General features: G+C 44.9%; 1 protein-coding gene across 2 annotated transcripts in view; it reads left to right on the forward strand.

The window, feature by feature from the left end:
• The window catches only part of si:dkeyp-97b10.3 (NACHT, LRR and PYD domains-containing protein 1b allele 3), an 84673-nt gene that overhangs the window by 31884 nt on the left and 37638 nt on the right, over positions 1-15151 (forward strand). For both annotated transcript variants that reach the window (XM_055646364.1, XM_055646365.1), the window contains exon 6: positions 2529-2579. In XM_055646364.1, coding sequence (XP_055502339.1) covers positions 2529-2579 — 51 coding nt within the window. The remainder of the gene's footprint in view (positions 1-2528; positions 2580-15151) is intronic.

Below are 15151 nucleotides of genomic sequence, written 5' to 3' on the forward strand. Positions count from 1 at the left end.
ATCTATCTTTGCCTCTCAAACACATTCTTCTGCCTTCTCCCCATAGCTCCTGATATTCCTGAATATAGTTTATCCCAACTTCCTTCCCTATCTGGTTAGTCAGCATGGTTGTCTTGCTTCCATGTAAAATCCCAGATCTACTTTGATGTTTTTGTAACGTACTGCCCTGAGTTGCTGCAGCTTCAGCTGGTTTATCTGCAGCCCACGCATTCATGTATGGACTAACCTCCGGATCATTATGTCACTCTTCTGTGTTGTGCTGGAAGCCAGCTGCCAGATAGGAGACAGGATTAACCATTCAAAGCTGTACTTACAACAGAAGGCACCTTCTGCCATCTCTGGGGATGTGACACAATGTGGTACAAATGCGCAGGATTCATTTTTTAATATTTGGGAAGACATTAATGCTAGGTACTTAGAGGTTGAATCTAGTTTGTTTGAGTTTAGTTTATTGTCACGTGCAGTGAAAAGCTTTTGTTGTGTGCTAACCAGTCAGCAGAAAGGCAATACAATCAAGCCATCCACATTATACGGTTTCATGCTGAAGGGAATAACGTGAATAATGATATATGCAAGATCAAAGTCAGAGATAGTCCGAGAGTCTGCAATGAGGTAGATCAGGGGTGGGGAACCTGTGGCCTTCTCGGCCATTAAGTGCGGCCTTTTGAATGAATCCAAATTTTGTAGACCAAATCCTTTTATTTTTATTAGTATGTTTTTGTTTGTCTTTTATTATTTTTTATTTTAATCTTAAAATGAACGTATTTCAAATACCAAAGAGTAAAAGAAGATTCAACAAAATAATCCTCCCCAACAGACGCCCACAATTAAAACATTAGTAAGTCATGAGGGCTATTTTAACAAAATAATGTACATTTTGAAGTATATCTAATTGAAGTTTCTTGGATGCGGCCTGATTAGATTACATGTAACTTAATGCGGCATTCCAACATGAATAGGTTCCCCACCCCTGAGATAGATAGTAGTTCAATGGTTTTCGTTGTTTGGTAGGATGGTTCAGATGCCTGATAACAGCTGGGAAGAAACTGCCCCTGAATCTGGAGGTGTGCGTTTTCACACTTCAATACATTTTGCGTGATGGGAGAGGTTAGAAGAGGGACATCTAGTTAAATGTCTTTTAGTTACTGGTTAAGTTTAGTTTAAAGATACAGCGCGGAAACAAGCCCTTCAGCCCATCGGGTTTGCACCGACCAGCAATCCCCGCACATTGACACTATCCTAGACTAGGGACAAAAAAAACCCAGTTATACCTGGTTAATTAACCCACATATCTGTACGCCTTTGGAGTGTCGGAGGAAACCGAAGATCTCGGAGAAATCCCACGCAGGTCACGGGGAGAACGTACAAACTCTGCACAGACCAGCACCTGAAGCCAGGATCGAACCCGGGTCTCTGGCACTGTAAGGCAGCAACTCCACTGCTATGCCACCTTGGTGCACAGTAGAGCTGCTGCCTTACAGCGCCAGAGACGCAGGTTCAATCCTGACCATGGATGTTGTCTGTACAGAGTTTGTACGTTCTCCCCGTGACCACTTGGGTTTTCCCTGGATGGCCTGGGTTTCCTCCCACAGTTCAAAAACGTACAGGTTTGTCGGGTTAATTTGGCTTCGGTAAAAATTGTAAATTGTCCCGCGTGTGTAGGATAGTGCTCGTGTATGGGGATCGCTGGTTGGTTTGGACTCGGTGGGCTGAAGAGCCTGTTTTTGTGCTGTGTCTCTAAGATAAACACTGAAAGACAAAATACAGTGGTGTGGAGTCACAGTGAAGTTTTGTTGTATGTTTGTTGCAACCTCCACAGGAACTCTAGAGACCCTGTGCTGTGGACCACCTTGAATGGTGATTCCCTGAGGTGTCTGCTGATTTTCCCTTGAACTATATACAATTAATAGAGAACCCCCAACAAAAATACATCCTTTTTGCTAACATTGGCATTGTATACACTTTGGATATAATGTCTCTGCTCATTCTTTAATCGGTGTTCCTTGAAAAGCAGAAAAATACACCAAAACGTGGCCCCGACCACGGATGAACAGGGAGGGGAGGCTGACTGGACTATGGTGCCATCCTCACCTTGCTGCCATTTATGTTATGTTGTGTCGTGGACTTTCTGTGTTTGTGCTTTTTTTTAATTCAATTTCAATTTTATTTTTAACATGTTTATTATTTATTTATTTATTTATTTATTTATGTTTTTTTTTATAATACTGCCTGTAAGGGAAATTCATTTCGTTGTCTCAAATTGAGACAATGACAATAAATTTGAATACAATACAATACAATACAATACAATACAAAAAGTGCTTGTACAGAAGTATTAGCGCAAGGAAAATTAATGTATAAAGGGTAGAGTTGGCTTTGGCTCCCGAGAAACAATGTTGCTTTTAATGAACCAACTAGAGGGTGATTTTGAATGTCAGGTTAAAAAGTATCCCCTGGAATTGTTCCAGCTAATTGCCTTCAAATTGAGTGAATGTGCAACTAATATTAACCATTCTTATTTAACACAGATCCAGGCACAGAAGACACAGAAGATCCTCAGTTGTTAAATCAGGAACCAGGTAATTATGTTTCACTTCATGAAATTTACTGGTAGAAGTAAGAAGTAAGCTTACCTGTAAACACTCTCGTTCTTAAACTGTAAGATTCTAAGGTGTTATTAGATATTTGTCAGCGTGGTGGCACGGTGGTGTAGTGGTAGAGCTGTTGCCTTGTAGCGCCAGAGACCCGGGTTCGAACCTGCCTGTAGGTGCTATCTGTACATTCCCTTCGTGACCGCGTGGGTTTTCTCCGGGATCTCCGGTTTCCTCCCACACTCCAAAGACGTGCAGGTTTGTAGGTTAATTGACTTCAGTAAAATGGTAAATTGTCCGAAGTGTGTGTAGAATAGTGTTAGTGTGCGGGGATCGCTGGTCGGCGTGGGCTAAAGAACCTATTTCCGCGCTGTATCTCTAAACTAAACAAAAAACGAACGTGAAGGTTATTTTCCATTTGCCTACTCTTTTTCACTTTATAACACAAGTGTTATAACATTATAAGACACGTCATGAAACACAGCCAAAACAAAAACAGGAAGTGCTGGAAATAGTCAGCAGGTCGGGCCACAACTGTGGGAAGAGACAGTGCCAGCGCTTCTGGTTGGAGGGTGTTTGTCCAGAATCAAAAATGAGACACAAAGAAGCTCGTAAAGTTGAAGGAAGGAGTGGGGAGGAAATGCCTCTGTTGGAGTGAAATCAGGATGATTATGGGGATTATCTAGTTAATGCTTAATAGGAATCACCAGAGAGTAAGGAACATAGACGAAAGAACCTCAAAACATGAATGTTGTGGTTGTGAAATGCAAGGCAGGAGAACGTACCCAGCATGTCTTGGCCTGCTCTCTACTCCCAGACACAAACAAAGGGGAAATACGTACAAGCCGAGCTAATATTAGAGATGATAGACAAAAAATGCTGGAGTAACTCAGCAGATCAGGGAGCATTTCTGAAGAAAGGGTACAGGTGATGTTTCGGGTCAAGACCCTTCTTCAGACTGGGAGTCGGGGGGGGGGGTTGGGGGGAAACTTGAGGTATAAAAAGGTTCAGAACTATTAAGAGAGAGTTAGATAGAGCTCTAGGGGCTAGTGGAATCAAGGGATATGGGGAGAAGGCAGGCACGGGTTATTGATTGGGGACGATCAGCCATGAATGGCGATGTTGGCTCGAAGGGCCGAATGGCCTCATCCTGCACCTATTTTCTATGTTTCTAAATCAGAATTGGCACAGATGACCAAGGAAAGGTGGAGCCCACATTGGTCAATTGTTGGCTGTGGAAGAGATGACAACGGAGGGATATATGGATGCAACTGTATGGAATATATATGAATGGAACTAGCAGGGCAACTATGGTGGGGGCAGAGAGAGGGGCAATGTGGTCATTCAATGTTCATACCGCTGGGTTGTAAGCTGGCCATGCAAAATATGAGGTGCTGTTCCTCCAATTTGCCTGTGGCCTCACTCTGACAGTGGAGGAGGCCCAGGACAGAAAGGTCAATATGGGAATGGGAGGGAGAGTTAAAGTGTTTGACAACTGGTGGATCATGTAGGCCAAGGCAGACTAATTGTAGGTGTTCAGCAAAACGATGGTCCCTTCACACCATCCAGTGGCCCAAACAGTTTTTCCAGGTGCATCACACTTCACTTGCAGTTCTTCTCAACTAGACTACTGCACGTAGCCAAAACATAAAGTGCTGGAGGAACTAAGAGGATCAAGCAGTATCTGTGGGGGGAATGGACAGATACTGTTTTGTGTCAGGATCTTTCTTTGGACTGCATTCAGTGTACGTAGTCTGGTCTCCTCTGACTGAATAAACCAAATGCAGATTGAGCCACGGCTTAGACTAGGGACTTTAGAGATACAGCACCAACCAGTGATCACTAGCACTATCCTACACACTAGGGACAATTTACAATTTTACTGAAGCCAATTAACCTACAAACCAATATGTCTTTGGAGTGTGGGAGGAAACCGGAGCACCCAGAGAAAAGCCACAAGGTCACAGGGAGAACGTACAAACTCCGTACAGGCTGCAGTCAGGATCGAACCCAGATCTCTGGTGCTAAGACAGCAACTCTACCGTTGGGCCACCATGCTGCCCCTGTATTCAGTGCACAGGGGTGACCCTGACCTCCTTTTCTGCCACTTTAATCACCATCCCACTCTCACTGTGACCTCCTGAAGTACTGCAGAGAGGCACAATGCAAGGTTGAGGAACATCACCTCATCTTCTGCCTGGGCATGTTGCAGCCCTCCAGAATATACCCTGCCTGACCTACTGGGCAAGTCCTCTGGCACCACATTTCACAATCCCCGCTGCATTTGACTAAGTTCACACTCTCAAACTGCACCCTTTCATTGACCCGATAACCTAGTTTGTAGCTGAGCCCTATGGCCACCCTGGTTTCACCCTATCATAGACAATCCCCCCCTTCCAACGCTGCAGCTCCTTTTGTCTCCTTTTCCATTCCTCCATAAGTCATAGGACCAGAATTGGGCCATTCAGCCCATCGAGTCTATTCTGCCATTCTATCATGGCTAATCTATCTTTTGCTCTCAACCCCATTTTCCCGCCTTCTCCTGGTAAGCTTTAACACCCTTACTAATCAAGGACCTATCAATCTATAAAAATACCCAATTACTTACCCTCCACAGCTGTCTGTTGCAGTGACTCCTGCAGATTCACCACCCTCTGGCTGAAGATATTCCTCCTCACCTCCTTTCTAAAGGTGCATCTTTTTTAATCTGAGGCTCTGCCCTCTGGTCCCAGAGAAGTCATATAACATTGCAAAGATTAGTGGGAAGCCTGACTCTAGGGATGTTTTTAAAGAACAACAAAAGGTAACTAAAAGGACAATAGGAAGAGGAGAGGTGAAGTGTGAATATAAGCTAGCCTATAATAGAAAAGAGGATAGCAAGAGTTTCTATGGATATATCAAGAGGCAAGAGTGGACGTTGGGTCTCTGGAGAATACTGCAGGAGAAGGGATAGCAGGAAATCAAGAAATGGCAAAGGAATTGAATCGCTTTTTTGCATCAGTCTTCACAGTGGAAGACACCAGCAATGTGCCTGCAATCCCTGCGAGTCAGGGGGTGGAAGTTAGTGGAGTGGTGATTACTATGGAGAAGGTGCTAGTGTAAATAGCTCGTTCTAACCTCATCCCAGTCTAGTTTCAGTCAATAAAATAAATACTGAATCAAGCACTTGAGCAACTAAACTTTATTTGGGATAACACAACACAAATTCCCCTATACAATATCCAACCACCGCGGGTTCGATCCTTGTATCTGCTTGGCCAAGCACTTCTAGCCTCGTGCAAGCAGAGACACTCCAAAAGGTCACACAGTCCCAAGCGTTCTTCCAGAAGATCGATATCGGACCTCGTGGGAGCTACCTTTTATAGGTCCCCGAACCTTGAGGGGCCGAACCACAAAGGGGTGGTTTCTATACAATCTAATAACACATAGCGATTAACACAGTACATGATAGACAGTTCCCTAACCAAATAACACAGTAACTAATACAATTTATTTGAAGAAGCTTCTAGATGGAAGTTAACAGAGATGAGTTATGCAACATGTGCCCTGGGATTCAGATAACCCAGACAAAGCACAACACCTTAACCAATCAACAACTATCCAAATAAGGCTTCGCAACATTATTTACATTATGTACATCTGGTTGCATGATTGACCCAATCAGTTCCATGCAATTAACACCTTATTGTAATAATCTGCAGATGTCCCATTCTTTCCCTGCAGCTCTTATCTAGGCCACAGACAAACTGGCATCATTCAGCAGCTTGTCCCAGTTCTGCAAAAGGCACATTTCATTTGACCAAAATGGCCTAGCAGCACAGAAGCCTTTACTCAATTTTAATGTCCTATCTGCTTCAATTTAGCCAGGATTAACACTAGGAAAACTGAAAGGTCTGAGGGTGGATAAGTCACCTGGACTAGATGGACTGCAGTCCGGGGTTCTGAAGGAGGGGGACCTCAGAGATTGTGGAGACATTAGTTGTGGTATTTGAAGAATCACTAGAGTTGGGAGTTGAGGCATGGTTCGTGAAGATTGGAAAATTGTGAATCTCACCCCGCTGTACAAGAAGGGAGCAAAGCAGAGTAGCAGAAACTATAGGCTCGTTTGTCGACTTTGGTGTTTGGTAAGATTTTAGAGTCAATTATAAAGGATGAGGTTACGCCATACTTAGAAGTTCATGATAAAATAGGCCAGTCAGCATGGTTTTGTGAAGGGAAGATCTAGCCTGATGAATCTGCTGGAGTTCTTTGAGGAATTTCATAGCAGGACAGGCAGAGGGGAGGCTGGAAATGGGACGAGGAGGCAGAGATCAGCCATGATTGAATGGCGGAGTAGACTCGATGGGCCGAATGGCCTCATTCTACTCCTATAACTTATGAACGTGAACTCTCCCACTAGTACATTTCAATGTGATCTGCCCTCATCCTTCTAACCTCCAACGAGTACAGGCCCAGAGTCGTCAAATGCTCATCATACATTAACCCAGTCATCCCTGAGATCAATTATCAGTACTCCACACCCAGGCAGTTAAAAGGAAAGCCAATCTCATTACACAGGATCCCACCCACCCCCTGCACAAGTCTTTCCAACTTCTGCCATTAGGCCGCCGATATAAAGTCCCCCTACCCAAGAAAAACATCCACAAAAACTCATTCATACCCATTGCCATAAACAGCTTAAATAAAAAATGAACAATGGACAAATTAACCCTGACGCATTGTCACTTTACACGTATCCACAACTTTTATCTTGTCTATTTTTACAGTTTTTAATCTTTATATTTGCTTTTAAGATCGATACACACTGTGTGTGCTCTCAGAAATCTGTGTTGTATGACTGCTTATCAGTACATTGTCCTGTCTGTATGTTGAGCCACGGCAAAGAAGATTTTCAGTTACGACAGACAATAAAGTTTTCTGAATCTGAATCTGAATCTGAATTCTCATCTACCTCCTTTGGACTCTCCAACACCAGTTAATTCCTTCCCGCATATGGGGCCCAAAACTGCTCACAATACTTCCAATGAGGCCTGACCATTGTCTTATAAAGCCTCAGCATAACATTCAATTCAATTCAATTCAATTCAATTCAACTTTAATGTCATTGCACAAATACAAGTATGAGTATGGGTACAACATCCCCGCTTTTACATTCTAGTCCACCCAAAATGTGTGCTAACGTTGCATTCATCTGCCTTCCTTCCTACCGAATCAATCTGCAAATGAACCTTTTGGGAATCCTGCACCAGCACTCCCAAGGAAGAGTCAAATACCTGGAATGTTAGTGTCCTGGGTCTCCTCCATGGCCACAGCGAGCAGCACCGGAAATTGGAGGAACAGCACCTCATATTCCGTTTGGGGAGTCTGCACCCCGGGGGCATGAACATCGAATTCTCCCAATTTTGTTAGTCCTTGCTGTCTCCTCCCCTTCCTCAGCCCCCCTGCTGTCTCCTCCCATCCCCCAGCCTTCTGGCTACTCCTCCTTTTCCCTTTCTTGTCCCCACCCACCCCCGCCCCCGATCAGTCTGAAGAAGGGTTTCGGCCCGAAACGTTGCCTATTTCCTTCGCTCCATAGATGCTGCTGCACCCGCTGAGTTTCTCCAGCTTTTTTGTGTAACCTGGAATGTTAACTCGGTTTCTCTTCCACAGAATGCTCCCTGGCAAGCTGAACATTTCCAGCATTGTGTGTTTGTTTTTCGATTTCCAGCATTTGTAGTTCTGGTTTTATCTTCACTTATTTGTTAGGCAAATGCTTTTGCTGATGGGAAATTATCATAAGATCAATCCAATTTTAACCCCTTTTGGATTTCATGAAAGGGGGAGATAACATTGATGCAGAGAATTACATGGATGAATGAGCAAACCCACAGGGCTACTTCCTGCTTGCTCTGCAGTTTAAGTTCTTGAATGTTATATTTCCTGCTTGTGGTATTTTTGATTGCATAACATGAGACTACATATGGCTGACACGGAAAGCTTTTGATATTCTTGGCTCCTGGACTGTAATTTTGCATACTTTAAATAGGCATGACATGTACTTGCATGTGAGAGGCAGAGTGTTTATGGTTACGTTGCTCAATTGTTGATATCGCTACGCTGTTGAGAGTTTGGTGGATTGTTTACAGAGCTGCTCCTGTGCTTTCTGAACACACTCTTTGGTCTTGCAATGTCCAATGACCACATTCCTTGAGCGCACAGCTGCACACACTTCAGAATGAACTTCAAGAGATGTCAGTTCCAGTGTCCCAATGCTAAGAACCATTGATGGACACAAAAAGCTGGAGTCACTCCGCGGGTCAGACAGCATCTCTGGAGATAAAGAATAGGTGGCGTTTCGGGTCGAGACCCTTCATCAGACTGAGAGTCAGGGGAAAGGGAAATGAGAGATCACAGAGGGAGAGCAGCGAGAGGGTATTGAAGAGAGAGTTGGATATAGTTCTTGGGACTAATGGAATCAAGGGATATGGGGAGAAAGCAGGAACGAGGTACTGATTTTGGATGATCAGCCATGATCATATTGAATGGCAGTGCTGGCTTGGAGGGCCTGCTCCTGCACTGATTTTCCATGTTTCTATGAGAGAGGATGTTGCAGAACATGATGTTGGAGAGAGAAGGAGAACTTCTTCAAAGTAGGCATACCTTGAGGACATATCGCAGTGGAACAGACGTTGTTTGTAAAGAAACCGAGTGTTACCATCTACAATAATCTACTTAAATATCCTGAGGCTAACTTGCAATGAATATGTCCCAGCCCATTATCTATAGTTATGCAGTTGTGTCCGAAGACTTCTTTGCCATTGAACAATGCAAGACTTAATAACTCAGGTGGAAATTAAATGTGTTCCCGTGGTTGTAATAGGAAGGACATTTCAAACTGAAGCCACTTGACCCAAGTTCACTTTTTATTTGCGAACCAAAGTTTTCGCCCAATATCGTGGGTTAATTAGCTTCAGCTTTTCCAACTACAGGAACAGATTTAATCTTGAACCAGATGTCTAATCATGAGTCCATCATGGGCAACTGTATCTTAAAAGCCATGAAAAGAGTTGATCTTCCAGCAGTCAGGTAGCAGCACCAGGGGAAGCATTACAACAAGATGGTTAGGCTTCCAAACTACTTTCGAAAGCACAAAAACTGAGAGCCACATTAGTAAGTAGATTATGGTTCAGTCAGTCGTGATGTTCACTGCTCCAAGTGCTCGTCAGGGACCATTGTTTGAACTGGCTGAGACATTGAGATGAGGACTTGTAATTATATTTTATTTCATTGAAGTTGTTTGCTGATCTCTTTGTGCCGCTCATGCTGAGAGAAGCCATTTAATGTAAGTGTCTGCAGGTTCTGCTCACACCTTTCATCCCTCCATTTCTTCCCCTTACCTCATGACCACACTGAGTGTTCACAAATCACTCACCACAAAGTGCAAGGTGAATGTCGACATAAAGCGGGACAAGTTTCCATGCAGAGAGTGGTGGGCGCATGAAACCCGTGCTAGTGGAAACAGATGCAATAGTGTAAATCAAGAGGTCTTTGGATAGGCCTATTGGATATGGAGGGATATGGACTATGTGCAGGCAGAGGGAATTAGTTTAACTTGGTGTCATGTTCATAGAAACATAGAAACATAGAAATTAGGTGCAGGAGTAGGCCATTCGGCCCTTCGAGCCTGCACCGCCATTCAATATGATCATGGCTGATCATCCAACTCAGTATCCCATACCTGCCTTCTCTCCATACCCCCTGATCCCCTTGGCCACAAGGGCCACATCTAACTCCCTCTTAAATATAGCCAATGAACTGGCCTCAACTACCCTCTGTGGCAGAGAGTTCCAGAGATTCACCACTCTCTGTGTGAAAAAAGTTCTTCTCATGGAAAAAGTTCTTCAGTATGGACATTGTGGGCCGAAGGGCCTGTTCCCATGCTGTACTGTTTCCATGTAATTGGAGGTGCCTTATACTAACGTCATGCTTTGCAAGAGCACAAAGTCTATTTCTCGTGACATCCTTTTCCTTTGCCTTGGATAAGTTTGACATGATCACTCTTGCAGGGCGGCACGGTGGCGCAGCGGTAGAGTTGCTGCCTTACACCGCCAGAGACCCGTGTTTGTTCCCGACTACGGGTGCTGTCTGTGCGGAGTTTGCACGTTCTCCCCGTGACCACGTGGGTTTTCTCCGGTTTCCTCCCACACTCCAAAGACGTACAGGTTTGTAGGTTGATTGGCTCGGCTTAAATGTAAATTGTCACTAGCGTGTGTAGGAATGTGCCAGTGTGTGGGAATCATGGGTCGGCGCAGACTCGATGGGCCGAAGAGTCTGTTTCCACGCAGAATCTCTAAACTAAACTAAACTCAAAGGGGAGGGCTGTAAGCCTGTCCATTTGCGGGGATGTAGGCAGCCATGTCATGAGGCCACATGTAGGTACCCAATCAATGGTTTAATGGTTCTTTATTGCCACGTATGCAAGACACTGTGAAATTCTTGCACCCGTCACCATATTCTAAAGTCCGGTCAATAGACAATAGGTGCAGGAGTACGCCATTCGGCCCTTCAAGCCAGCACCGCCATTCAATATGATCATGGCTGATCATCCGCAATCAGTACCCCGTTCTTGCCTTCTCCCCATATCCCCTGACTCCGCTAATTTTAAGAGCCCTATCTAACTCTCTCTTGAACGCATCCAGAGAACCTGCCTCCACCGCCCTCTGAGGCAGAGAATTCCACAGTCTCACCACTCTCTGTGCGAAAAAGTGTTTCCTCGTCTCCGTTCTAAATGGCTTACTCCTTATTCTTAAACTGTGGCCCCTGGTTCTGGACTCCCCCAACATCGGGAACATGTGTCCTGCCTCTAGCGTGTCCAAGCCCTTAACAATCTTATATGTTTCAACATGCTGGATGTACTGGGGTGCCCCCGATCCAGATAAGCCGTCGCCTTCGACCAGTTCGGTCCGCCTCTCCTTGCCCGGCCGCCTCTGTGTCTCGGGGGCACCTCCTGCAGCCGACCTGGAAGGCAATACCCTGGTCCCTCTCCTACGCCCACTCCTCGCGTCCGTCATCGCCAGCGGCTCCCTCCTCCTCGACTCTCTGGTCTTCAGGGCCGAGCTCGGCGGCTTTGGAGAAATCAAACAATGCTGAAACGAGAGTTACACAAAAAAGCTGGAGAAACTCAGCGGGTGCAACAGCATCTATGGAGCGAAGGAAATAGGCAACGTTTCGGGCCGAAACCCTTCGAAGAAGGGTTTCGGCCCGAAACGTTGCCTATTTCCTTCGCTCCATAGATGCTGTTGCACCCGCTGAGTTTCTCCAGCTTTTTTGTGTAACCTTCGATTCTCCAGCATCTGCAGTTCCCTCTTAAATGCTGAAACGAGAATTCGCTTTGGGCAAACCTCCTTACAGCATGATGCTCCCAAGACTGCAATCATTATGCACTCCACAGATACTAGTAACAGTGCGTCTCCAGTTCCTTAGTTTAGTTTTTGTCAAGTGTACCTGGGATGTCAGGACTTTCATATGAAGAAAGACTGAATAGACTCGGTTTGTACTCGCTAGAATTTAGAAGATTGAGGGGGGATCTTATAGAAACTTACAAAATTCTTAAGGGGTTGGACAGGCTGGATGCAGGAAGATTGTTCCCGATGTTGGGGAAGTCCAGGACAAGGGGTCACAGTTTAAGGATAAAGGGGAAAATCCTTTAGGACCGAGATGAGAAAAACATTTTTTCACACAGAGAGTGGTGAATCTCTGGAACTCTCTGCCACAGAAGGTAGTTGAGGCCAGTTCATTGGCTATATTTAAGAGGGAGTTAGATGTGGCCCTTGTGGCTAAAGGGATCAGGGGGTATGGAGAGAAGGCAGGTACAGGATACTGAGTTGGATGATCAGCCATGATCATATTGAATGGCGGTGCAGGCTCGAAGAGCCGAATGGCCTACTCCTGCACCTATTTTCTATGTTTCTATGTACCGAAATACAGCAAAAATCTTTTGTTCCGTGCTAACCAGTCAGTGGAAAGACAATACATGATTACAATTGAGCCATTTACAGTGTACAGTTACATGATAAGGGAATAACATTTATCGGCAGGTTAAGCCAGTAAAGTCCGCTCAAAGGTAGTCCGAGGGGCTGATTGTAGTTCAGGACTGCTCTCTAGCTGTGGTAGGATGATTCCGTTACCTGATAACAGCTGGTAGCTAGAACGACACTATGATGAGTTCTCTCCGGAGATGCTGCCTGACCCACTGAGTTACTCCAGCATTTTATATCTATCTTCGGTGTAAACCAGCATCTGCAGCTCATTCCTACCCATGTTGAGTTTAGATCCCATTGGCAGAGCCATCACCCTGTGAACTGAGACTCCTCTGTTTCCTTTGCAGAATCTCCATGGGATCACCAGGATCACGTTTGGCTGTCAAATCAATAAATGAGGCCAGTAACTGAATAGATCGATATTCCAAATGGGCTGTGTTGGTATAGTGCAGATGTAATTTGAAATGAGACCAAGCGGCCACTGACTGTATGTCTTGATCAAGTGGCGTGAACACTAAATGTGGCTGCTCTCTAAGTGCTCTATTCAGTCAAGAGATTATTAAGTACCCCTCTGACCTTATCGAGGAGCCCTGGTACTTTGTGATGCTTTGATCCAAAGATCCATTAGCACACTTGACCGCAAAGTGTTCTTAAGTGGGCCATTTGTATGGTTTATAAATGGGGAAAGCAGCTTGCCCTGATGGTATTCAGCCTCTGCGACTGATACAAGATGAAGCAGGTGTCAGGTTTATTAATGTGAAGGCAGTGGCTACAGTGAGGATTAACGATGAGGATTGAGCAAGGCTGGACAGCAGTGACAAATTGATTTCATTGATCAGGTCTAAGGTTCTGGAAAAGCTCTTGTTGCAACTTTTGACTGAGAAACAAGACAACATTTCTAGCTTCTGGAAATCATTATTAGTTGTAGCCTGACTCAAATAACTGGATTAGCACATTGAGCGAGGTCTATTCTGAAGATACTGTATTGGCTAAAATGACACTGTGAATGAGTGTGTTTTAAGAATGTGAAAGAAAGAGTGAATGTTATGGGGCATTTGAGAATTTTTGCACGTTGTTTTGTCATTAGCACAGAGCTTGGTACAGTCTCCTCATGTCCAGGGTGAGGGATGTGTGGCTCCTTTCTATCAGGTTCCTCCTGCCATTGGTGAGTGCCATCATCTGGCTGTCCTGTAAATCTGTCCTCCCTTAACTCAGTCTCGGCAGGCGAGCGTTGATGGGCACATTCTGCAGTGTGCAGGAGGGCAGCAGCAGAGCCAAGTGTTTTATTGTCACATATCCCAAAAAGAACAAAGACATTCGTACTGGCAGCAGCATGACAGAATATGTACATAGCACTCTGTACACAATATAACAAATGAAAAGTAGTTATGTGTGTGTGTGTGTGTATATATATATATACACACATATATACATATATATTTATATGTACATAGTGGTGAGGCTGCATTTAGAGTATTGTGTTTAAGAAAGACCTGCAGATGCTGGAAAAATCAAAAGTAGACAACGCTGGAGAAACTCAGCGAGTGAGGCAGCATCAATGGAGAGAAGGAATCGCCGATGTATTGGGTTGAGACCCTTCTTCAGTTCCGAGCACCATGTCAAGCTGAAATGGGTACAGAGAAGATTTACAAGGATGTTGCCAAGACTTGAGGGTCTGAGCTGTCGGGGGAGGTTAGGTAGGCTGGGTCTCTATTTCTATTCCTTGGAGCGCACGAGGATGATGGGTGATCTTATTGAGGTGTATAAAATCAGAAGTGGAATAAATCGGGTAGGTGCACAGAGCCTCTTGCCCAGAGTAGGTGAATCGAGGATCGGAGGCATAGCTACCCTCTGAGATGTAACTTTTCACACAAAGGGTGGTAGGTGTATGCAACAATCTGCCAGAGGAGGTAGTTGAAGCAGGGACTATCCCAACATTTAAGAAACAGTTAGGCAGGTACATAGATAGGACAGGGTTGGAGGGATTTGGAACAAATGTGGACAGGTGGGACTAATGTAGCTGGGACATGTTGGCCAGTGTGGACAAGTTGGGCCGAGGGGCCTGTTTCCACATTGTATCACTTTGTGAATCTATACATACACACACACCAATATATATATATATATATATATATATATATACTAGACTAAGTGGGCCCCGTTGGGTCCCATGTTCACATGGGAGGGCTGGTCCCCCAACGCAATATTCCACCTCCACCAATTCCAATATTGGTGGCCAGTGAGGAGGGGAGGTGTTCTGGTGCTCTAGTATGGGTGTTGTGGGCTGAAGGGACTGATTTCCAGAGGGCTAGTATGGACATTGTGGGCCAAATGGATTCTCAGCTCAGTCACTCAAGCCTGATGTGCTGGCAGCTCACTCATGGCTGGTGGGCTGGCAGCTGACTCACGGCTATTCCTTGAAATTCCATTTCAAGCAGAATGCAAGGCCAACAAATTCAAGTGCAGTTTCATACCACTTCAAGCAGGGTACAAGGCCACTAAATTCAAGTGCAGTTTCCGACCACTTCAAGCAGGGTGCAA

The sequence above is a fragment of the Leucoraja erinacea genome, chromosome 14 (assembly GCF_028641065.1).
Source record: "Leucoraja erinacea ecotype New England chromosome 14, Leri_hhj_1, whole genome shotgun sequence".
Lineage (NCBI taxonomy): Eukaryota > Metazoa > Chordata > Chondrichthyes > Rajiformes > Rajidae > Leucoraja > Leucoraja erinaceus.